The sequence below is a fragment of the Chlorocebus sabaeus genome, chromosome 6, assembly GCF_047675955.1.
Source record: "Chlorocebus sabaeus isolate Y175 chromosome 6, mChlSab1.0.hap1, whole genome shotgun sequence".
NCBI classification, from domain to species: Eukaryota; Metazoa; Chordata; class Mammalia; order Primates; family Cercopithecidae; genus Chlorocebus; species Chlorocebus sabaeus.
In genome coordinates, this window is record NC_132909.1 from 15,557,245 (window position 1) to 15,583,567 (window position 26,323).

Consider the following 26,323-nt stretch of genomic DNA (forward strand, 5'->3'; position numbering starts at 1 on the left):
GGGCAAAGGGCGTGAATGTGCACCCGACCCATAGCCATGGGGACAGCAGGAGGTTGAGGCCCAGGACTGTGCTTGCCCAACCTACAGGGTATGTGTGTGACTGTGTGTGTCTGTGCGTGTCTCTTTTGTGTGTGTGTTTGTGTTTCTGCACACAGTGTGTGCCGAGGTTTGGTGACAGAATCAGTGCTGAAAAAGACAGAGGCCTCCACAATTCCCGGGGACCTGATATACAGACAAAAGGAAAAAGAGAAGGAGGGACAAGGAGGCAGGACTGAGAGGGGAGGGGACAGAGAGATGCCCTGGGCACAGACCCCACCCATGAGCCTGATAAGTACTCGTGCCCCAGGAAGAGGCTCAGCACAGAAGGAGGAAGGACAGCACAGCTGACAGCCATGCTCAGAAAGTTTCTGGATCTCAGGCTCATCTCTACAGAGGAGAACACGCAGGTGGCACAAGCCATGGGACTCCTCTCAGTGCCTCCCTGCACACTGCACATCACCTGGAAGGAGCTCCTGCTCACAGGTGAGGAGAGAACTTCCTGGGAGAGAACAGGAGGAGGAAGCAGAATGATTGGATGGGGTCTCCTGGAGAGGATGGGATTCTAAAAAATAAACTAAGCCAGCACTTTGGGAGGCTGAGGTGGGCGGATCATGAGGTCACGAGTTCAAGAGCAGTCTGCTCAACACAGTGAAGCCCAGTCTCTACTAAAAGTACAAAAAATTAGCAGGTGTGGTGGTGTGCTCCTGTAATCCTAGCTACTGAGGAATTTGAGGCAGGAGAATTGCATGAACCTGAGAGGCAGAGATTACAGTGAGACGAGATCGCGCCACTGCACGCCAGCCTGGACGACAGTATGAGACTCCGTCTCAAAAAAAAAAAAAAAAAGGAAAGGAGGCACTGTTGGAGCCTGGATAGGGGAAAATATACCAGAGAGGGATAGGGGTCAAAACAGGAAAATCACATTGAACTGGAATTGGTAAGAGGTAGGAAAATCTCAAGTGTTCTGTTTTGCTGGTTGATCATCACTGGTCACCACATTTTGAAAAATGATAATAATAACTATTATCAGATGACACTTCAAATGAAAATATAAGCAGGGCATGAAACATTGTCCACAGCCAAAAACCTCAACAATTGGGGAAACAAAGAAGAAAAGCAAACAAAACACCCCGGGCATGGAGGGCCCTGGGAACTCTCACATGTACAGGAGTCTACAGCCTCTCTGAGGCACTGGGGTGCAACCAAGATCACAAAAGTCCCTGCCCTCACGGAACTCACGCTCTCATGGGCAGGAAGACAGACAAGCAAAGAGATCTAGAATGTGAGGTCAGGTGTTGACAAGAGCTCCGGAGGGAGCAGAGCAGGGAAAGGTCAGAAAGGGAAGACCCAGGATCTCTGAAGGAGGTGTCAGGAACGAAGTCTAAGGATGCCCTGATGTGAGCAGGACCTGAGGGCAGTGTGGAGGGAGCCATGCAGACCTCTGGGGAAGAGGAGTTCAAAGAGAAAAATTCCAAGGTCAGAAGCGTTGAAGGAATGAGGGTGGTGCCACTGACCTTGACCAAGTAGGACAGTAGGACACAAACACAATAACACACACACACACAATGGGCGTGTGTGTGTGCATGTGTGTGTCTTCAAGGTTGATGACTGAAGAGATCTTCTCAGTACCCAGGGCCCCATCTTTTCACCCCAATACATAGGTCTCAATATTGACTGATACTCTCTCCACCTCCTAGTATTACTGTTCATCTTCTGGAACCCGCCCACCACTGCCCAAGTCACGATTGAAGCCCAGCCAGCCAAAGTTTCCGAGGGGAAAGATATTCTTCTACTTGTGCAGAATTTGCCCCAGAATCTTACTGGCTACGTCTGGTTCAAAGGGCAAAAAACGAACTACCATCAATTCATTATTGCATATGCAATAGACAGTAAAAATATTACAGTTGGGCCTGCATACAGTGGACGAGAAACAGTATATTCCAATGCATCCCTGCTGATCCAGAATGTCACCCAGAAGGTCACAGGATCCTACACCATAGAAATTATAAAGCGAGGTGATAAGATTAAAGGAGTAACTGGACATTTCACGTTATACGGTGAGTGATTCCACATGATGCCTGGGTGTTGGGGGGTGGGGGTCACTTCTACTTTGCACAGACAGGATGGTCAGGCCTGGACTGTGCCTGTGTCCCTCTCTGCGTTATGTCCCATGTTGGGGTTTTTCGCATTTAGTGCAGGACACACACAGAGGAGACAAACCTCAACAGACCAGAATTCCTTTCCTGCCTCCAGACCCTGCAGACACTTGCTGCACAGGAAGGACAGTCTGATGGGGGGGGGGAGTGCTCAGCAGGTGATCAGACTCAGCCAACCACCTCATGTCCTCTTCATAAACTTGACCCTGAGAAAGACCCTGGAGAACTGAGTAGGGCTTTGCCTAAGAGGCCCCTGAGATACTCTCAGAGAAGCTCAGCCCTAGAAGCCTCAAGCCCAGACTCCTGTCCCTAAATCCCAACTCCAGATAAAGCTGAGGAGCCTGTGCCACAGCTCAGTTGTGGCAGGGCTTACTGGGACCAAGGATTTACCAGCTGTCTGAGGACTCTGTCTCCTGAAACTGCTCACTGCCAGGGCTCAGCCCTCAGAGCCTCATCTGGGCAAGGACAGAGCTTTCTTCACCTGAGACTCAGAGTGGAGAGGACAGAAAGACAAGCTTTGTAGGCCATCAGCCAACTGCTTTATGAGGCTTAGGACACTCCATAGAAAGTCTCATGTCCCCAGAAGCAGAAACAGAAGAGAGAAAATGTACCTGGCAGCAGCTTGTCCACAGGGATCTGACCTAAAGGTGCTCTCTCATGAGAGTGAATAATAATAAATGCTGTTTGTGTGAACACCTCCACTGTGCCAAGCATTAGGTCAGGTGACTGTGAAGAATTTACAATTTATCCACCGATAGCATGAAAAGCCACAGTCCATTCGCCATTTAGCTTATTTGACTGAGAGAAAATTTTGGCACAGGAAGATACAGTCACTGAACCAGAGTCACACAAAAACAAAAGGCAGATCAGGGTCACATGAGGTCTGTCTGCAGCCACAGGCCCATCCTCTCCTCCACCAGAAGTGAGGGCTTATTCGATTCCAAGGACCCCATAGTCATTTATTGGCTCAAATCCTCTCATCTTCGGCATCCAAACCTCAGAGGAGTAAGAGCAAATGTTCAGCTGATTGGTCTGCACTCCAGAACTAAATCACCTGCCTCAACTGTCAGAGTCAGTACAAAAAATGTCCAGGCCTCCCCCTCAGATCTTAACCCCTATCACTGAACCTGAAATCCTCTGTTTACCAAAGTGTCCATGTCACTGGCATAACAGGATAAAGGAGAGGAACTTGTTTTCATTTCCCACTCACAGCCCGCACCAGCACAGGCCCAGTGAGAGACACACACTCAGGAGCTCTCACATAACAAATGAAGGAATTGAATGAAGAAATGAATGATCCATAACCTCTTTAGATACTGGATCATGGATGCAGAATCCTAGGAAGTTCTAGGCACACCTGTCCCTTGTCCTTCAGAGGCTGACACCCATGTTTCATGCCCCCACTAACTCTTGCCCCTAAAGCCACCCCACCTCAGGTATAACTCTGAAGCTCTTTGGTCACTGGAGGGTTTTCTGGGTTCCCTAGTCCTGGACTGTGGAACTGGGGGTACCTGGTCCTTCGGGTCTCTGAAGTCACTGTAGGCCCCACTGTTCACTGCCATGCTGTCTCTGCCTCTCTCTGCTTCTCTGTGTCCCTCATCTTCCTCCCACTTCATTCTAACTGGCAAACCCTGTCCTGCACAGCTTCTTCCTCCACCCCTAGGCCTTCCCCAGACACTCCCTCTAACTAGGCTGACTGTTCTATTCCCTTCCTGCTAACACTGTGGCCTGACCCACCTCCCAGGAAATAGGAAAGACACAGAAATCACCTTGAGTTGCACTCCTGCCAGGCTTCATCTCAAGCCAATGTCCCCAGGTCACTAAGAGAATGAGCTTCCACTGTATCCCCACCCAGGGCTCTTTCCTTTGTGAGGCTGATCTGTGGACAAGACCATGGGACAGGGATAGGCAGCTCCTCCATCCACTCTTATAATTCCCAGACATGTTCTTCTGGCCTTCTGCACAAACAAAACCAATTTATCCAGATGGTGATTTGCAGTAAATGAAGATTTTAATGACTCCAAGTCTGCCAAACAGGAGGACGGAGGTTTATTATTACTCAAATCAGCCTCCCTACTGGATCAGGAGTTAGAGATTTTCAAGGATAGTTTCAGGGGCACAGGACTAAAAAATGGGTACTGCTGAGTGTTTGGGGATGGAATCATGCGGCCGGAGGGAAATGATCTGTTTGTGCTCGAATGTGACTCTAGGTGGGGACCACGTGACTGGCTGAGCCATTAGTCAAGGGTATGGATGAGGTCAGTGGGTTACCAGAATACAAGAAATGAGAAACATCTCAAAAGACCAATCTCAGGTTCTACAATAGTGATGTTATCTATAGGAGCAAGTAGTTACAAATTTTGTAAACTCTGGCCAAATGACATTTGAGCAGTAAGGGATTATAGAAACTGTGCCTCCATTTTAGCAGAATTCAGTTCCCTCCTATAATCTTAGTCTCATGGTCTTCACCAGTTTTACAAAGGCAATCCCTGGGCAAAATAAGGGAATTAGTGTTATGGAGGAACTGGTATTATTCTTGCTTCAAAGTTAAGCCATAAACTATATTCCTCCCATGGTTAGTCTGGCCTATGTCCAGGAATGAGTGAGGACAGCCAGCCCGAGATTAGATGCCAGATGGAGTCAGCCATGCTAGTTTGCTGTTACTGTTGTAATCTTTGCACTGACTCACCAGGGTGTCAGAGGCTGCACAGGTCTGCAGTCTCCAAAGCCCATGGGCTGATTTCACCCATTTCACTCATGACTCCATCCTCAACCTACTGTGGAGTTCACATTCCCAGTCACTTCCTAGAGACTTCTGCTTTCCTAACAGGCATATAAGAAGCTTGAAATTTGTCACTCGGTTCTAACAGTAAGTAAAAAACTGAACAATCTCAAAAGTCAACAACTCATTAAAATCCCTCAGAGATGGCCAGGCACAGTGGCTCATGTCTGTAATGCCAGCACTTTGGGAGTCTGAGGCGGGCAAATCACAAGGTCAGGAGATCGAGACCATCCTGGCTAACACGGTGAAACCCCGTCGCTACTAAAAATACAAAGAAACTAGACAGGCGTGGTGTCAGGTGCCTGTAGTGCCAGCTCCTCGGGAGGCTGAGGCAGAAGAATGGCCTGAACCAGGGAGGCGGAGCTTGCAGTGAGCCAAGATCATGCCAGTACACTCCAACCTGGACAGTAGAGTGAGACTCCATCTCAGGAAAAAAAAAAAAAAAAAAAAAAAAAAGAGCTGTTAGAGAAATGAAGAATGCTTTTGATGCTTTCTGGTAGACTCCACACAGCTGAGGAAAGAATCCCTAGCTTGAGGATGTGTCAATAGAAACTTCCAAAAGTGAAACAGGAAAGTTTAAAAAGAATGGGGGAAAAAAGTGGAACGACATATTCTACTTCATATTCAACATTTTGTATTGACAATTTAAACTTTGTTGTTGTGGGATTACTACCAATGCTCTAAAATACACGTAATGGGAATACTGGTGGTTTCGGGGAGCTGTTGCAGGTGGCCAGGTGGGTGCTATCTGGTGGTTTTACTGCCTGTGCCACATACAACTGTTTCCTCATGATGATGCCATTTTCATAAGGTGGGGTTCTTCGTGTTGGGGACACATGAGCCATTGGCGTCTCACTTAGACTCTTCCTAATTCACACAAACTGAAACTCGAGTTGTATTTTCTGAGGTGAAGAGAAAATGAAGTAAGCATCTCACATACCTGTTCTGGGCTCCTCCCCATTTTTCCTAACTCTGCACAGAAATTAGAAACAGGAAGTTCCTTCTATATTTACTACCATAACACACATCACTTCTTTTAATTCGGCATCATTCCTCCTTTATGTAATTGACACACTGACCAGTTCTGTCCTTTTAACGGGATTCTCTCTACTTAAGGACTTGCTAATTTCAAATCACGGTTGGTATCTTTCTTTGAGCATAATGTGATCCTGCTGGAATTCACCCCACACCTAAACCTTAATTGGGTATCAAGAGAAATACTACTACCAGCAATTGATCTTAGATGTTTGGACCATCAGTAAAAATTTCCACTTACGACAACATTTTAATGTTTCCTTCAAATTTTTTGTTTTGTTTTGTTTTGTTTTGTTTGTTTTTTGTTACTAGAGTCAGAACATAACATGAGGTCTAAACTCCAGAGAACTTTTTCGGGAAAATTGAAGTATTACAAATTGAGCATCCCAAATCTGGAAATTCAAAATCTGAAATGCTCCAAAATCCAACACTTCTAACCGCTGATGTGATGCTAAAAAGAAGTGCTTACTGGAGCATTTTGGATTTTAAATTTTTCAGATGTGGGATGCTGACCCAGTACATCTACTGCAAATATTCCAAAAAAAAAAAAAAAAAAAAAAAGTTAGAAATCCAAAACACTTGGTTTTAAACTTTCTGCATAAGGAACACTTTATCTGCATGAACTATAGGCATGAAGCTGTACAGGAGATCTCTAGAACATCCTCAACCTGCCTAACTGAAACCACACAGCCATGGAACAATGCCCTATTCCCCTGACCCCAGCTCCTGGAAATAACTATTCTACTCTCTGATTCACTCTGGAATCCAGTGAGATGAGGTACATGGAGTAGTCAAACTCATAGAATCAAAAAATTGAACGTCTAATGAGAGAAAGCATCTGCAAGACTTCTTCCCAAATATTGTTCTAATAGCCACCAAACACATATGGTCCATGGGGGCCAGACTTCCACCATCAGTTCATGTTCGCCCTTTCCACCAGTCAGTTCTGCATTTGCAAACATCCCTATGTATTTCTAGAAAGATCCACATGGTCCTCACCTGCCTTCTACAGGGGGAAGGGAACATCATGGACACAGAACAGGGAACATGGTCTTGGTCCAAAGCTATCAGCTATTGCCTGTCCCCTTCATTCTTTGTAGGTCATTCCTTGGACTCTGCTCTATCTTTAGAGGTCACTGGCTCAAGTCAGTCACTATGAGACAGCTGGGAAAACCGCCCCAACTTGTGGCTCCACTGCCTGATGACTGAACTGACCTCCAGGCTTGACTCTGGTCTCCCCCTGTGTTATTTGTGCTGAATTACCCAGTCCAGGCTAGGCTTCCCAGTACCCAAAGGGTTTAAAGACAATGGGAAGTTCCATCATCCATCTCTAGGATGTCCTTGAAAGGGAAGCTGCAGAGAAAACATACCTTGGGGACAAAGTAAGACTGAAACTAAGAGGATTCCAGCACTGCATGTTCCAGGTGAGGACCACAGGGTGGGCCAGGCAGGCAGTTGGAGAGGGAGAGACTCAGAGAGGCACCAGGGGCTGTGACTGCTGGTCATGTGTCTTTCCATGACCCAATGCTGCTGCTCAATTCACACTTCAGAAAGTCTGTGCTTCTCCCACATAAAACAGGCAGCCTCTCAATCTCTGAGCCCTCAGATTGCCATGCTTCTGTCTTGTAACACACACACCTGCCGTGGGCTTTTAGGGACTTGGGTGGGCTGAGAGGTGGGAAATGCCATCTCTGATTGAAAAATGTCTTTGGAGGAATCAAAGTTGCCACACAGGGCAATCTTCTCTCTGTTATCTGCACAGTGGATATTCCCAAGCCCTACATCTCCAGCAGCAACTTAAAACCCAAGGAGGGCACGGAGACTGTGATCTTATCCTGTGATCCTGACACTCAGGACGTAAGCTACCTGTGGTGGATAAATGGTCAGAGCCTCCCTATCAGTCGCAAGTTGCAGCTGTCTGAAAACAACAGGACCCTCGTTCTATTTAATGTCACAAAGGATACTGCAGGACCCTATGAATGTGAAATGAAGAACCCAGTGAGTTCCAGCCGCAGTGACCCAGTCACCCTGAATCTCCTCTGTGAGTATCTTCTGTTCCTCTGTGAGCCAGGCTGCCATCCCAAATACACATGACCAGAGGCCAGGCCTCTCAGTCCTTCTCGGGTGCAAGTACAGAGACCTTTACCCCTGGATATCAAAGCTGACCATGACTACTAAGAGTAGGCTTTGGCTTGATCACCAATGGGAGAGAAGAGGCTGCTCCTGTCATGGGAGACTCAGGGTTCACAGCTTACCATGGGAGAAACAGGTGAATGTCTCAGGCTCCAGATCAGTGAACACAGCAGGGATTTGGCTGGGAGTTCAGTGTTGTGACTTAGGTCACAGGGTCACTGTGGCCCTTCCACAGACCAGGATTTTCCCTTCCTTCTGACAACATCAGCTGTGCCTTTATTCTCTTTGCTCCAGATGGTCTAGATGCCCCCACCATTTCTTCTTCGTACACCTATTAGCACACAGGGGACGTCCCCAAGCTCTCCTGCCTCACAGACTCTCACTCACTGGCAAAGCATTCTTGGCTGATTGATGGGATGTTCCAGCAATCAGCACAAGTGTTCTTTATCCCGCAGATCACTAAAACATACAGGGGTCTATGTCTGTTTCATCCGTAACTCAGCCGCTGGTGGGACTAATCTCATAATAAAAAGGATCATAGTCTCTTGTAAGTGGATCCCTGGAGCACTGGCAATATGTTTTCCAGTGAAGTCTATCTGGCTATCAGGGAAAAGCCACCTGCCCTTTGCTAAGGGCGAGGGAAAATCAAAAACCCAGGACAGGGAATATATTTCTTCTTCAAAACCACCAGCTTTTGCCTGTCCCCTTGACTCTTTCTAGATCATTCTTTAGACTATACACTAACAGTGAACAATCTGAAAGGAAGTTAAGAAAAGAATTTCAATTCACATTAACATCAAAAGGAACAAAACATTTTGGAATAAGTTTAACGAAAGAGTTCAAAGGGTTATACCCTGATAACTCCAAAACATTACTGAAAGAAATTAAAGATGACATCAATATATGGAAAGACATTTCCGTTTCATGGATTGGAAAAATCAATATTGTTAGGATGATAATACTACCCAAAGTGAGCTGCAGATTCAACGCAACCCCTACCGGAATCCCAGTAACATTTTTTGCAGAATTACAAAAATCTGTATTAAATCTGACCTGACAGGCTCTTATTAATGATGGCCACAACAGAGTTACTGAGAAAAAGATACAACCATGAAAAGTTGGAAAGTTTTGATGACATAGAAAGTAGCAATCAGCCTCTCTCACATCCCAAAGCCTTCAAAAATATATGAGTGCAGCTTGGCCAGTATGGAACTGAATAAAAACTAATTACCAAGCTAGAATCATGGTGAGAGAAAAAAAAGGGCAGGAATGTATTTGGCCTATCACCTCCCACTTTGGCGTAGTAATCTGACGTTGAAAAGAAATGCTCACTGGAACATTTTAGATTTTGAATCCTTCAGATTTGGGATGCTAAACCAGTAAGTATATGACAAATAGTTCAGAATCAAGAAATGTCAGAAATCCAAAACACTTTTTGTCCTAAGTCTTATGCATAAGAAACACTCAATCTGTGTGAACTGTAGGCATCGAGCTGTACAGCAGATCTCTAGAACCTCCCTGTCGTGCATAACTGAAACTGCACACACATGAACAACTTCTGATTCTCCCCACTCCCAGCTCCTGGAAACCAGCAGTCTCTTCTCAGATTCACTCTGGAAACCACTTCCATGAGGTCCCTAGAGTAGTCAAACCCATGGGATCAGAGAGTAGAATGTCCAATGGAAGAAAATATTTGCAAAACTTCTCCCCAAATTTGTCTCATCTCCATCAAACACACAGGGTCCATGAGGACCAGATTTGCAGCAGTTCATTCCCACCCTTTCCACCAGTCCATTCTGCATTTGCAAATATCCACATGTATTTCTGGAAAGATCCACATAGTCTTCACCTGCCCTCTGCAGAAGGAGAGGAAACTTAAAGAACCCAGAACAGGGAACATGGTTCTGCTCCAGGGTCACCAGCTGTTGTCTGTCCCCTTCACTCTTTCTAGATCATTTCTTGCACTCTGCTCTATCTTTGGAGGTCACTGGCTCAAGTAAGTCATCATGAAACACCTGCAAAAAACTGCCCCACCTTGTGCCTTCACGGCCTGATGACTGAACTGACCTCCAGGCTTGACTCTGGTCTCCCCTGTCTTCTTTCTGCTGAAACATCCAGTCCCAGGCCAGGCTGCTCAGTATTTTCAGGGTTTCAGGACAATGGGAAGTCCCATTATCACTCATCTCTAGAATGTCTTTGGAAATGGAAGCCGTAGAGAAATCACATCTAGGGGGGCAAAGTAGGGTGGAATTTGGAAGGGTCTCAGCAGTTGCACACTCCAGGTAAGGAACCCAAGGTGAGCCAGCCAGTCAGTTTATTAGAGAGGGACTGGGAGGGGTACCCGGGGCTGTGACTCTCACTGATGTGTCTGTCCATGACCCAACACTGCTGATGAATTCACACTTGAGAAAGTCTGTGCTTCCCTAAGACAGAGCAGGTGGCCTCACAGTCTTTGAGCCCTTAGATCATCATGCATCTCTTTTGTGACACACGCACCAGCTACTGACTTTCAAGGACTCGGGTGGGCTGAGAGGTGGGAGATGTTAACTCTGATTGAAGGATGCCTGTGGAGGAATCAAAGGTGCCACACAGGACAATCTTCTCTCTGTTATCCACACAGCAGAGCTGCCCAAGCCTTATATCACCAGTAACAACTTCAATCCCATGGAGAACAAGAATGTTGTAGCCTTAACATGTGAACTTAAGACTGAGGGCTACACCTACTTGTGGAGGGTAAATGGTCAGAGCCTCCCGGTCAGTCCTAGGCTAAAGGAACCCGGTAAAAACAGGATCCTCATTCTAACCAATGTCACAAGAAATGACACAGGACCCTATGAATGTGAAATATGGGACTGAGTTGGTAGCATCTGCAGTGACCCAGTCACCCTAGATGTCCTTTGTATCTTTGGTGGGCCAGGCCACCAGCTAAAATCCAAACAACCAGAGGCCAGGCAACTCAGTCTCTCAGGTTCAAGTACAGACATTTTATTTCTGGACACACGAGCTGGCCATGAGTCGCTGCCCTGGGGAAATCTGGGTAGGCACAGCCTTAACCAAGAATATAAGGGGAGGGGCTGCTCGTCATGGGAGACCTGGTGTCTATAGCCTGTGATGGGAGAAACAGGTGAATACCTCAGGCTTTGTCTCAGTGAAGACAGAAGGGTTTTGGCTGGGCCTTGAGGGTGTGTCTTGACTCAGAGGGACACTGTGTCCCTTTAAGAGACCAGGAGTATCCCCTTCCCTCGGACAACATCACCTGTAGCTTTATTCTCTTTACTCCAGATGGTCCACACGTCCCCAGGATTTTCCCTGCACATACCTCTTACTATTCTGGAAAAACCCTCTCCTTGTCCTGCCTCGCGGACTCTAACCCACCGGCAGAGTATTCTTGGACGATTGATGGGAAATTTCTGCGATCAGGACAACGGCTCTGTATCCACCAAATTACTACAGAGCATAGTGGGATCTATCGTTGCTCTGCTCGTAACTCAGCCACTGGCATTGAACGTTCCACATCCAAGAGGATCACAGTCTTGCGTAAGTGGATCCCTGCATCATTGTCAACAGGGTTTTAGGTTAAGTCTATCTGGCTTTCAGAGAGGAGTCAGGAAAACATTTTTATTCCCAGCCTGTGCCCCATGGGTAGAAGCAAATCCTAAATACTCCTCCTGAACCCTCCCAATTTGTCTCTACAGACTCTCTTCTCCTTGTTTTTCTGTTTTCTCATGGTTGACCTTGTGTCCAGCCTGAGAAAGGTAGGGAGGGGGCTTTGTCAGTCCTGAGCCCTATGTGGTGGAAGAGGCTTCACAGAGGGACAAGAAGGAGAGTCCTCAAGATCAAGTTGCTTCTTGCTGTCAGCCACACATCCCTGTCCACCACGTCTTTGTTTTCTGTTCTTTTTTTTTTTATTATACTTTGAGTTCTAGGGTACATGTGCATAACGTGCAGGTTTGTTACATATGTATACCTGTGCCATGTTGGTGTGCTGCACCCATCAACTCGTCAGCACCCATCAACTCGTCATTTACATCAGGTATAACTCCCAATGCAATCCCACCCTCCTCCCCACTCCCACGATAGGCCCCGGTGTGTGATGTTCCCCTTCCAGAGTCCAAGTGATCTCATTGTTCAGTTCCCACCTATGAGTGAGAACATGTGGTGTTTGATTTTCTGTTCTTGTGATAGTTTGCTAAGAATGATGGTTTCCAGCTGCATCCATGTCCCTACAAAGGACACAAACTCATCCTTTTTTATGGCTGCATAGTATTCCATGGTGTATATGTGCCACATTTTCTTAATCCAGTCTGTCACTGATGGACATTTGGGTTGATTCCAAGTCTTTGCTATTGTGAATAGTGCCGCAATAAACATACGTGTGCATGTGTCTTTATAGCAGCATGATTTATAATCCTTTGGGTATATACCCAGTAATGGGATGGCTGGGTCATATGGTACATCTAATTCTAGATCCTTGAGGAATCGCCATACTGTTTTCCACAATGGTTGAACTAGTTTACAATCCCACCAGCAGTGTAAAAGTGTTCCTATTTCTCCACATCCTCTCCAGCACCTGTTGTTTCCTGACTTTTTAATGATTGCCATTCTTTTTTTTTTTTTTTTTTAAATTTATTTATTATTATACTTTAAGTTGTAGGGTACATGTGCACAACGTGCAGGTTTGTTACATATGTATACTTGTGCCATGTTGGTGTGCTGCACCCATCAACTCGTCATTTACATCAGGTATAACTCCCAATGCAATCCCTCCCCCCTTCCCCCTCCCCATGATAGGCCCCAGTGTGTGATGTTCCCCTTCCCGAGTCCAAGTGATCTCATTGTTCAGTTCCCACCTATGAGTGAGAACATGCGGTGTTCGGTTTTCTGTTCTTGTGATAGTTTGCTAAGAATGATGGTTTCCAGCTGCATCTGCAATAAACATACGTGTGCATGTGTCTTTATAGCAGCATAATTTATAATCCTTTGGGTATATACCCAGTAATGGGATGGCTGGGTCATATGGTACATCTAGTTCTAGATCCTTGAGGAATCGCCATACTGTTTTCCATAATGGTTGAACTAGTTTACAATCACACCAACAGTGTAAAAGTGTTCCTATTTCTCCACATCCTCTCCAGCACCTGTTGTTTCCTGACTTTTTAATGATCGCCATTCTAACTGGTGTGAGATGGTATCTCATTGTGGTTTTGATTTGCATTTCTCTGGTGGCCATTGATGATGAGCATTTTTTCATATGTCTGTTGGCTGTATGAATGTCTTCTTTTGAGAAATGTCTGTTCATATCCTTTGCCCACTTTTTGATGGGGTTGTTTGTTTTTTTCTTGTAAATTTGTTTGAGTTCTTTGTAGGTTCTGGATATTAGCCCTTTGTCAGATGAGTAGATTGCAAAAATTTTCCCCCATTCTGTAGGTTGCCTGTTCACTCTGATGGTAGTTTCTTTTGCTGTGCAGAAGCTCTTTAGTTTAATGAGATCCCATTTGTCAATTTTGGCTTTTGCTGCCATTGCTTTTGGTGTTTTAGATATGAAGTCTTTGCCCATACCTATGTCCTGAATGGTACTACCTAGGTTTTCCTCTAGGGTTTTTATGGTATGAGGTCTAACATTTAAGTCTCTAATCCATCTTGAATTAATTTTCGTATAAGGAGTAAAGAAAGGATCCAGTTTCAGCTTTCTACTTATGGCTAGCCAATTTTCCCAGCACCATTTATTAAATAGGGAATCCTTTCCCCATTTCTTGTTTCTCTCAGGTTTGTCAAAGATCAGATGGCTGTAGATGTGTGGTATTATTTCTGAGGACTCTGTTCTGTTCCATTGGTCTATATCTCTGTTTTGGTACCAGTACCATGCTGTTTTGGTTACTGTAGCCTTGTAGTATAGTTTGAAGTCAGGTAGCGTGATGCCTCCAGCTTTGTTCTTTTGACTTAGGATTGTCTTGGAGATGCGGGCTCTTTTTTGGTTCCATATGAACTTTAAAGCAGTTTTTTCCAATTCTGTGAAGAAAGTCATTAGTAGCTTGATGGAGATGGCATTGAATCTATAAATTACCTTGGGCAGTATGGCCATTTTCACAATATTGATTCTTCCTATCCATGAGCATGGCATGTTCTTCCATTTGTTTGTGTCCTCTTTTATTTCACTGAGCAGTGGTTTGTATTTCTCCTTGAAGAGGTCCTTTACATCCCTTGTAAGTTGGATTCCTAGGTATTTTATTCTCTTTGAAGCAATTGTGAATGGAAGTTCATTCCTGATTTGGCTCTCTGTTTGTCTGTTACTGGTGTATAAGAATGCTTGTGATTTTTGCACATTAATTTTGTATCCTGAGACTTTGCTGGAGTTGCTTGTCAGCTTAAGGAGATTTTGGGCTGAGACAATGGGATTTTCTAAATATAGAATCATGTCATCTGCAAAGAGGGACAATTTGACTTCTTCTTTTCCTAACTGAATCCCCTTGATTTCTTTCTCTTGCCTGATTGCCCTAGCCAGAACTTCCAACACTATGTTGAATAGGAGTGGTGAGAGAGGGCATCCCTGTCTTGTGCCAGTTTTCAAAGGGAATTTTTCCAGTTTTTGCCCATTCAGTATGATATTGGCTGTGGGTTTGTCATAAATAGCTCTTATTATTTTGAGGTACGTTCCATCAATACCGAATTTACTGAGCGTTTTTAGCATGAAGGGCTGTTGAATTTTGTCAAAAGCCTTTTCTGCATCTATTGAGATAATGATGTGGTTCTTGTCTTTGCTTCTGTTTATATGCTGGATTATGTTAATTGATTTGCGAATGTTGAACCAGCCTTGCATCCCAGGGATGAAGCCCACTTGATCTTGGTGGATAAGCTTTTTGATGTGTTGCTGAATCCGGTTTGCCAGTATTTTATTGAGGATTTTTGCATCGATGTTCATCAGGGATATTGGTCTAAAATTCTCTTTTTTTGTTGTGTCTCTACCAGGCTTTGGTATCAGGATGATGATGGCCTCATAAAATGAGTTAGGGAGGATTCCCTCTTTTTCTATTGATTGGAATAGTTTCAGAAGGAACGGTACCAGCTCCTCCTTGTACCTCTGGTAGAATTCGGCTGTGAATCCATCTGGTCCTGGACTTTTTTTGGTTGGTAGGCTATTAATTATTCCCTCAATTTCAGAGCCTGCTATTGGTCTAGTCAGGGATTCTACTTCTTCCTTGTTTAGTCTTGGAAGAGTGTAAGTGTCCAGGAAATTATCCATTTCTTCTAGATTTTCCAGTTTATTTGCATTGAGGTGTTTATAGGATTCTCTGATGGTAGTTTGTATTTCTGTGGGGTCGGTGGTGATATCCCCTTTATCATTTTTTATTGCATCAATTTGATTCTTCTCTCTTTTCTTCTTTATTAGTCTTGCTAGCGGTCTGTCAATTTTGTTGATCTTTTCAAAAAACCAACTCCTTGATTCATTGATTTTTTGGAGGGTATTTTGTGTCTCTACCTCCTTCAGTTCTGCTCTGATCTTAGTTATTTCTTGCCTTCTGCTAGCTTTCGAATGTGTTTGCTCTTGCTTCTCTAGTTCTTTTAATTGCGATGTTAGAGTGTCAATTGTAGATCTTTCCTGCTTTCTCTTGAGGGCATTTAGTGCTATAAATTTCCCTCTACAGACTGCTTTAAATGTGTCCCAGAGATTCTGGTATGTTGTATCTTTGTTCTCATTGGTTTCAAAGAACATCTTTATTTCTGCCTTCATTTCGTTATGTACACAGTAGTCATTCAGGAGCAGGTTGTTCAGTTTCCATATAGTTGAGCGGTTTTGATTGAGTTTCTCAGTACTGAGTTCTAGTTTGATTGCACTGTGCTCTGAGAGACAGTTTGTTATAATTTCTGTTCTTGTACATTTGCTGAGGAGTGCTTTACTTCCAATTATGTGGTCAATTTTGGAGTAAGTGCGATGTGGTGCTGAGAAGAATGTATATTCTGTTGATTTGGGGTGGAGAGTTCTATAGATGTCTATTAGGTCTGCTTGCTGCAGAGATGAGTTTAATTCCTGGATATCCTTGTTATCTTTCTGTCTCGTTGATCTGTGTAATGTTGACAGTGGAGTGTTGAAGTCTCCCATTATTATTGTATGGGAGTCTAAGTCTCTTTGTAAGTCTCTAAGGACTTGCTTTCTGAATCTGGGTGATCCTGTATTGGGTCCATATATATTTAAGATAGTTAGCTCTTCCTGTTGAATTGATCCCTTTACCATTATGTAATGGCCTTCTTTGTCTCTTTTGATCTTTGATGGTTTAAAGTCTGTTTTATCAGAGACTAGTATTGCAACCCCTGCTTTTTTTTGCTCTCCATTTGCTTGGTAAATCTTCCTGCATCCCTCTATTTTGAGCCTATGTATGTCTCTGCATGTGAGATGGGTCTCCTGAATACAGCAGACTGATGGGTCTTGACTCTTTATCCAGTTTGCCAGTCTGTGTCTTTTAATTGGAGCATTTGGTCCATTTACATTTAAGGTTAAGATTGTTATGTGTGAACTTGATCCTGCCATTATGATATTAACTGGTTATTTTGCTCGTTAGTTGATGCAGTTTCTTCCTAGCCTTGATGGTCTTTACATTTTGGCATGTTTTTGCAATGGCTGGTACCGGTTGTTCCTTTCCATGTTTAGTTCTTCCTTCAGGGTCTCTTGTAAGGCAGGCCTAGTGGTAACAAAATCTCTAAGCATTTGCTTATCTGTAAAGGATTTTATTTCTCCTTCACTTATGAAACTTAGTTTGGCTGGATATGAAATTCTGGGTTTAAAATTCTTTTCTTTAAGAATGTTGAATATTGGCCCCCACTCTCTTCTGGCTTGTAGAGTTTCTGCCGAGAGATCTGCTGTTAGTCTGATGGGCTTCCCTTTGTGGGTAACCTGACCTTTCTCTCTGGCTGCCCTTAAGATTTTTTCCTTCATTTCAACTTTGGTGAATCTGGCAATTATGTGTCTTGGAGTTGCTTTTCTCAAGGAGTATCTTTGTGGCGTTCTCTGTATTTCTTGGATTTGAATGTTGGCCTGCCCTACTAGGTTGGGGAAGTTCTCCTGGATGATATCCTGAAGAGTGTTTTCCAACTTGGTTCCATTTTCCCCCTCACTTTCAGGCACTCCGATCAGACGTAGATTTGGTCTTTTTACATAATCCCATACTTCTTGCAGGTTTTGTTCATTTCTTTTTCTTCTTTTTTCTTTTGGTTTCTCTTCTCGCTTCATTTCATTCATTTGATCATCAATCGCTGATACTCTTTCTTCCAGTTGATCGAGTCGGTTACTGAAGCTTGTGCATTTGTCACGTATTTCTCGTGTCATGGTTTTCATCTCTTTCATTTCGTTTATGACCTTCTCTGCATTAATTACTCTAGCCATCAATTCTTCCACTTTTTTTTCAAGGTTTTTAGTTTCTTTGCGCTGGGTACGTAATTCCTCCTTTAGCTCTGAGAAGTTTGATGGACTGAAGCCTTCTTCTCTCATCTCGTCAAAGTCATTCTCCGTCAAGCTTTGATCCGTTGCTGGTGATGAGCTGCGCTCCTCTGCCAGGGGAGATGTGCTCTTATTTTTTGAATTTCCCGCTTTTCTGCCCTGCTTTTTCCCCATCTTTGTGGTTTTATCTGCCTCTGGTCTTTGATGATGGTGACGTACTGATGGGGTTTTGGTGTAGGCGTCCTTCCTGTTTGATAGTTTTCCTTCTAACAGTCAGGACCCTCAGCTGTAGGTCTGTTGGAGATTGCTTGAGGTCCACTCCAGACTCTGTTTGCCTGGGTGTCAGCAGCAGAGGCTACAGAAGATAGAATATTTCTGAACAGCGAGTGTACCTGTCTGATTCTTGCTGTGGAAGCTTTCTCTCAGGGGGGTACTCCACCCTGTGAGGTGTGGGGTGTCAGACTGCCCCTAGTGGGAGATGTCTCCCAGTTAGGCTACTCAGGGGTCAGGGATCCACTTGAGCAGGCAGTCTGTCCCTTTTCAGATCTCAACCTCCGTGTTGGGAGATCCACTGCTCTCTTCAAAGCTGTCAGACAGAGTCGTTTGCCTCTGCAGAGGTCTCTCCTGCGTTTGTTATTGTTTACTGTGCCCTGTCCCCAGAGGTGGAGTCTACAGAGACAGGCAGGTTTCCTTGAGCTGCTGTGAGCTCCACCCAGTTCGAGCTTCCCAGCGGCTTTGTTTACCTACTTAAGCCTCAGCAATGGCGGGCGCCCCTCCCCCAGCCTCGCTGCTGCCTTGCCGGTAGATCACAGACTGCTGTGCTAGCAATGAGGGAGGCTCCGTGGGCATGGGACCCTCCCGGCCAGGTGTGGGATATAATCTCCTGGTGTGCCCCTTTCCTTAAAGCGCAGTATTGGGGTGGGAGTTACCCAATTTTTCAGGTGTTGTGTGTCTCAGTTCCCCTGGGTAGGAAAGGGGATTCCCTTCCCCCTTGCGCTTCCCAGGTGAGGCGATGCCTCGCCCTGCTTCAGCTCTCGCTGGTCAGGCTGCAGCAGCTGACCAGCACCGACTGTCTGGCACTCCCTAGTGAGATGAACCCAGTACCTCAGTTGAAAATGCAGAAATCACTGGTCTTCTGTGTCGCTCGCGCTGGGAGTTAGAGACTGGCGCTGTTCCTGTTCGGCCATCTTGCTCCGCCTCCCCTGTTTTCTTTTACCTACTCCATGAGCTACAGGGAACATCCGAGGTTTTGAAAGAAGCTCACATTTTTCCCCCAAGTGAGAGGAGGAAGCCCCTTGGATGAGGGAGCAGCAACTCAGACTTCTCTGCTCTGGGCTTCTCTGGTGACTGGCCCTGCCTGACTCCACCTGGGGTGAGACCAGCATGTATGGAGAAAGAGCCTTGGTGGCCTGTTCTGAATTCGGCTAAATCGAGCTGCCAGTTGAAGTGAAGCCTAGGCTGCAGGGAATTAAGAAGAGAGGGAACCTCAGGGCAGACTCTTGAGCTGTGTCCTGGCTCTGAAGTCACCGACTCTATGAGGCTGTGGGCACTGCATGTGGGACACAGCACAGAGGACAGTGAGTGATGCACACTTGAATAAATAGGGAGATTCACCTCTGGGGTTCTGCATGGCAGGAAAGGGGCAATGAAAAAAGTGTGTATTTATAGAGTGTAAGACTACCAGGACACTTTATATGTATTAATATTAAGACTTATCATTAACTATTTCTAAATGTGCAATTTAGTGTTGTGTAACCATCACACTATCCATTTCCAGAACTGTTTCCTTTTACCATATTAAACCTCTATACCCTATAAACAGTAACTCTCACTTCTTCTCCCCATATGCCTTAGCATATACCATTTTACTTTCTGTCTCTATGTAACTGGCTATTCTATCTTTTATAAATGGAATTATAGAATAATTATCCTTTTGTGTCTGGCTTATATCAGTGAGCATAATGTCTTCAAGGTTCATCCACTTTGCACGATGTATAGGAATTTTATTCCTTGTTAAGGTTGAATAACATTTCGATGTATACATATACCTCATTGGCCTACCCACTTATCTTTCAATGGACTTTTCTGTTGTTTCCATTTTTTGGCTATTGTGAGTAATGCTTCTCTGAACATCAATGTGCAAATATTTGTTCAAATTTCCTTCCATTCTATAGGCAGCATGTCCAGAAGTGAAATTTCTGGATCGAATGGTAATTTATTGTTTAATTTTTTGAGGAACAGCCACACCACTTTTTACAGTGGGTATAACATTTTCCATTCCCATCAGCAATGCACTAGAGCTCCAATTTTTCCATCTATTTGAAAACACTTGTTGTTTTGTGTTGCTGTCATTGTTGTTTATCAAAGCCATCCTAAAGTGTGTGAGGTGGTGTCACATTGTGGTTTTGATTTGCATATCTCTATGTATTTATGACTCTGAGGAAATCTGCATGGGCTTATTGGATATTTGCTTATCTTCCTTGGAGAAAACTCTATTTTAATCCTTTGTTCATTTTTTAATTGGGTTTCTGGATGTTTGCTGTTGTTGACTTGTAGTTTTTCACGTATTCTGGAAATTAATTTCTTTTCACTCTCATAATTTGCAATTATTTTTCTCATTTCATGGGTGGCCTTTTTACTTTCTTGATAATGTTCTTCAATATATAAAAGATTTTGATTTTTATGAAGTCCAATTTATCCATTTTATTTGTTGCCTATGCTTTTGTTGTTACAGCCAAGAAATCATTGTGAAATCCAATATCATGAAGCTTTTCTCCTGTGTTTTCTTCTAAGAGTTGTATAGATTTTGCTCTTACATTTAGATCTTTGATCTATTGTGGGTTAATTTTTGTATATGGTGTTAGGTAAAGGTTCCACTCATTCTTGCCCTTGGATATTCAGCTTTCCCAATATCATTTGGTGAGAACACTGTCCTTTCCCCATTGAACGATCTTGGCACAGTCGATGAAAATCATTTGGCCATATGTGTAAGAATTTCTTTCTGGGCTCTCTGTTCTATCTCATTAATTTCTACGTGCTCCTTTATGCCAGTACCACACTGTATTGGTTACTGGGGCTTTGTAGTAAATGCTGAGATCAGGAAGTGTGAGTCCTCCAGCCTCATTGTTCCTCTTCAAAGTTGTTTGTCTATTTAGAATCATGAGATTTAATATAAATTTTAGGACGGATTTTTCTTTTACTGTAAAAATGTCACTGAGATTCTGAAGGAATTGTATTGAATCTGCAGCTCACTTTGGGTAGCACTGTCCTAACAACAGTGAGTCTTCTATTTCATGAAAACAAAATGTCTTTCATTTTATTGATGTCATCATTAAGCAATATTTTATGGATTTCAGGTATAATCATTTCACGTCTTTGGTTAAACTTATTCCTAAATATTTTATTCTTTTTGATATTAATACAAATTAAATTGTTTTTCTTAATTTCCCTTCACATTGTTCATTGTTAGTGTATTGAAATACGACTGATGTTTGAACGTTGATTTTGTATTGTGCAACATTACTGAATTCATTTATTAATTCTAATAGGTTTGTTCCATCTTTAGGATTTTCTACATATAAGTTCAAGTCATCTACAAACAGATTAATTTTACTCCTTTCTTCCAATTTGAATGTCTTTTTAAAAATCTTACCTAATTTTTCTGACTAAACCTTTCAATACTACATTGAATAGAAGTGTCAAAAGCAGCATCCTTGTCTTGTTTCTGCTCATACAGGGAAACCTTTCAGTCTTTCTCCACAGAGTATGATGTTAGCATTGGGTTTTTCCCGTATTACCTTTATGTTGAGGTGGTTTCCTTCCATTCTTAGTTAGAATGCTTTTATTACGAAAAAATACTGAATTTCATCAAATGCTTTTACTGACTCAATCTTATTACTAATTAAAGTTCTATTCATATTTTTGTGTTTTTCTAGGAATTTATTTCATCTAGGTTATCCAATTTATAGGCATACAATTATTTACAGTACAGTCATAATCATTATTTTATTAGAATTGGTAGTAATCACTACCAATTTTCTGTTTCTTTACTTTACTTTTTTTTTTCTTTTTTTTTTAAGAGAGAGAGACAGGCTCTCACTTTGTAGGCCAGCCCAGGCTGAAATACAGTGGCGTGATTATGGCTTACTGCAGCCTCAACCTCCTGGGCTCAAGGAATTCTCCTTCTTCAGCTTCCCAAGATACTAGGACTACAGATGCATGCCACCATACCCAGCTAATTGGTTTTTAAGTTTCTTTGTAGAGGGAGGGTGTCCCCAGGTTACCTATGCTGGTCAAACCACCGGGCCTCAAGAAATCCTCCCATTCTGACCTTCCAAAATGCTAGGATTAAAAGACAACCCACCATGCTTGGACTCCATTTTCATTTCTGATTTTGGTAATTTTAATCTTCTCTCTTTTTTTCTTAGTCAGTCTAGTTAATGGTCGTCAATTTTGTTGATTTTACTTTGAGGAATCAACTTTGGTTTCATAAATTTCCTCTATTCTTTTTCCATTCACCATTTTATTTTTATCCACTCTAATCCGTATTGTGTCCTTCAATCACTGTCCTTGGGTTTAGTTTGTTATTCTTTCATATCCTGAAGTAGGAGAGAGCTTGCTCATACCATTCTTTTAAAGGTTTCATGTAGTCAATGAAACAAGATGCCACACACAGACGAACCAACGTCAGCTGCTATATTACTACCATCATCATTAGCCTTGAGGTCAAATAGTCCTAGAATCAAATCTCAGATCCACCTATTACTAGCCATATGACACCAGGAGAGATTTTACACTACTCTAAGCTTGTGTCTTTTCATTGGCAAAATGGAAATAATGTCTACCTGACAGGGTTACTGTGTGAATTAAAAGAGGAACAGGTAAAGTATTTAGCACAGGACCTGGCACATAGGACGTGCCCCTCAACAGTACCTATTTCCATATATCTATAGAAAAAGAGGTACCACATAAAACACTAGGACATGGTTACTGACTACTTGTGGGAGAGAAAGGAAAAAAGCTAAGTGCAAAGAATCAAGAGTGGTATGTTACTTTTTACCAACTGAGATGCATCCCGGTTGGGATTGGACATATGAGATAATTTATCATGGAAGACACCTGTGAGGGAATGTGGGGCAGGCATGAAGGTAGTATGGGAGAACCCACAGACCACTATGCAACGGTGACTCCTGTGAAAAAGAAAGAGAAAGAAGTTTTAGGTATCAATGCAGTTCTAAGAGAATTTTTGGAAAGCTGATGGGGAGTCCTCCAACCAGTCACCCATTAAAGTTAAAGAGAGCCTGAGAGGACTAGGATTGGTTTCATGCCCTTGCTGGGAGCCTGTGGGAAGGAAGCTTTCTGTGCAAAGGAGGTGGTGAATTTGAAATGCACTGACCTGGACCTTCTGTCAATCAGGTCCCTGCAATGGAGACCTGGCAGGGTCTGATTCATGGCTGCCACAACAGAGACACTGAGAAAAAGATGCAACCATGAAAAGGTGGAAAGGTCTAAAGTTCTAATGACATAGAAAATAGCAATCAGCCTTTCTCACATCTGAAAGTTTTCTGAAATATCTGAGTGCAGTAGAGAATTGACAGAGGACTGATCACCAACCTAGAAACATGGTGAGAGGGGAAAAGAACTGCAAGAATATAATCATCTCCCATCAACTTTCCAACAGAAATAATGTATTCCTTGAAGAAACAATTATAGAGTACCTCATGTTACATGCTTGTTCCTGAGGCTCCCCCCTGTAAAATAACATCACCTACATTCCTTCTTTTCTTTTCTTTCCATGACAGCTTATGCAATATTAGGACGTCCAGCCTGGCGTTAATCTAATATAGCCGCCATGATGTCATTTCTGTATTTCGGGAAAACTGGCAGGTATGATGGCCTTTTCTCTTGTCCCATTTCCTGAAGGGCTGACTGCCATGCTTGGGAGAGGGAGAAGACTTATTTGCCTGTATCTGGGACTGGATCTCCTCCTTCCTCCACCAAACTCCTGCTTCTTGACACTAATTCCTCCAGTTCCCTTTCTCCCTGGCCTTTATGCTCCCTGTACCCCACTGTCTTTTAGATATAATTATCTCCAGTCTCTGCTCGTCCAAATGAGAAATACAGTTTCACATTGTGAAACCCTTTTCATTATTTTTCACATCTCTCAATAGTGTAATTCTCTCCATTCCCATAAAGCTCAACCACTTCTCAAAGTGTTGCTTGACTTTTTGCCTCCAGACTTTGAAACCTTCCTTGCATACGACTGCCTCATTACCTTCCTAAAATCTAGTTAATTCACTTAATCAGGAATCTCCAGGCATCTACTCTAGCCTATTTGGTAAGTTCACATTTTTTTGTATTTATTAATCCTTCTCACTTCCTTTACCTCTACTTCCTAGTATAATTCCTCCATCCTAATTAGAACTGTCTCCTGACACAACTCTGCCCCTTCACCCACATAGACATAACATTACATTCTTACTTCCAATGCTATGCCTGAAACCAGGGTGAACTCCCCTCCACCATCTGCACTACAGACTTAACCACACCCTTCATCACAAGTAATCTCTGACCTCGTGCAGAACAAAGACTTTAGGATTAGTCTGTGAACCTGAGACTCAGAACACAACGTATGTGTGATTGAGACCTTTTCCTATGACCAATTCACGTGTTCCAAAAAGATACAGAAATGAAGAAGGCAAGGTCTCTACCCCAGGAGACATAAAGCCTAAGACAGGAAATGAGACCTGAAAATAATCATGATACCAAAATAGAAAAAAAGTGAAGGCCACAAGAAACCAGAGAAATCTGATGGGAAATATAGCTACACATTGGAATCACTGGAAAACATTTTTAAAAGTGGATGCTCGAGCCCACGTATTAGTTCCAGTTTAAAGGTCTGGTTAGGGACGCAGACACCGGTAATTTTTAAGTCTTCCCTGACACTACAAACATGTAAAGAGGATGGAGAACTCTTGTTGTAATAGGTAGAAATTAAAACTGAATCAATGATTTTCAGGTAGAAGTACCTGATATTACTTCTAAAGGAATTACTTAAAAAGTAATTAAAAAGGAATTACTTCTAAAGGAATTACTTAAAAAGTAATTAAAAATACTTAAAAAGGAATTACCTAAGGACCTTTTTCAATGTACATAAGACTATACTTTTCGGCCCTAATTGTTAATGGGCTACACGAAGAACTCAGTGATCCAGTTGGGAAACAGAAGCTGAATGGAAAAGCCACCTTATTTGATATGTTATAATATATATAAAGCATGTTCAAATGAGTGAGGTGATGCTAAACCTCCTCTAAATAATATTTATGGGAATGTTGATAATATGAGTATTCTAGGCTGGGCGCGGTGGCTCACGCCTGTAGTCCCAGCACTTTGGGAGGTCGAGATGGCAGATCATGAGGTCAGGAGATCGAGACCATCCTGGCTAACATGGTGAAACCCCAGCTCTACTAAATATACAAAAACAAAATTAGCCGGGAGTAGTGGCAGGGGCTTGTAGTCCCAGCTACTCCGGAGGCTGAGGCAGGAAATGGCATGAACCTGGGAGTCGGAGCTTGCAGTGAGCAGACATTGTGCCACTGCACTCCAGCCTGGGTGACAGGGCGAGACTCCATCTCAAAAAAATAAAAATAAAAATGAAAAAATTAAAAAAAATTAGTACTCTAAAAACTATTTGAAATTTCTGGAAACCGAATATGTTATCAGTCATAGTGTCATACGCCACAGCAATAACTAGATTTCTATGTGACCTGTGTCTTTACCACAATCAACCTAAGAAAAACCTCATTAGATTTTTAACCATAGTCATTTTAAATCTTTGTCATTCCCAGACAGTTGCTTTGATTCTTCCTTGAAGTATTTATAATCAGCTACAGTCCAAAATTGCTTTTTCTTTGAGGAGATATATGGAAAAGACTCTGACAACGACTCTTGAATACAAGTTTCTGATAACTTCAAGATCATACCACTGGACTCTCTGAGAACTTTCAAAATTTTAATGAACAGTCTGATACCTTCATGAAATTTATGACAAAGAAGAAAAAAATCATCTGTTTTATTGGGCTAAATAATCAAAATGATAATGTTTTCATAATTTTTTATTTGAAAATGTGCTGCTTTTTTGAATGTTTTAATCTCCAGATTTGTGAACTTTCTCTTTTAAGCTATTTATACTTTACAGCAATGTGATAAAGTATACTTTTGTAAACAAAAATGGAAACATTTGCTTTTGCTCCGAATCTGAGTGCCCCAGATTTGGGAAACTGTTCATGAGTATTCATATGCTTACGGTAATAAAGTTATTTGCACAAGTTCAGTAAGAATCTACTCTCTTTATAACAGGACACATTTGAAAACATTGGTTATATTACTAAGACTTTGACTGGGATGTTCTATTTGACTATATATATAGAATAAACCCATAGGGAATGCAGGCAAAGTCTGAAGTTGGCCTTTGTTTGGCTTCCTAGTCTCAAGAGGTTTTTGAAAGTTTAATCTGAGAGTCTTATAAAACTTCTAGCAAAGCAAAGTTTAAAAAGAGCCTCTATGGTCCCTTGCTACTCTTGCTGCATTTAGGTAAAAAATCTAGGCAAGTTCAGTGAGACTCAACCTATTTTGCAAACAAATTCATCCTACTGGGATTATCCTTGGTAAAAATAGAGACCCCTATATAGAGACATTATTTTGAAAAGAAAAACTGTAGTACACCCGTTACCATATTGAAGCACTGTT

The 26,323-nt window shown here is 42.8% G+C and overlaps 1 protein-coding gene and 1 long non-coding RNA gene across 2 annotated transcripts in view; one reads left to right on the top strand and one right to left on the bottom strand.

Annotated features, from left to right (window-relative positions):
• LOC140711843 (uncharacterized) overlaps positions 1-26,323 on the bottom strand; it is a 480,768-nt gene that overhangs the window by 208,852 nt on the left and 245,593 nt on the right. The gene's annotated exons all lie outside the window — the stretch shown is intronic.
• LOC103247683 (pregnancy-specific beta-1-glycoprotein 11-like) lies at positions 363-26,264 on the top strand. Its single transcript, XM_073016358.1, has 6 exons — positions 363-522; positions 1,737-2,096; positions 7,775-8,053; positions 11,428-11,682; positions 23,377-23,461; positions 25,423-26,264. Exons 1-5 carry the CDS (start codon positions 393-395, stop codon positions 23,409-23,411), a joined length of 1,059 nt encoding a protein of 352 aa, XP_072872459.1. The 5' UTR covers positions 363-392; the 3' UTR covers positions 23,412-23,461; positions 25,423-26,264.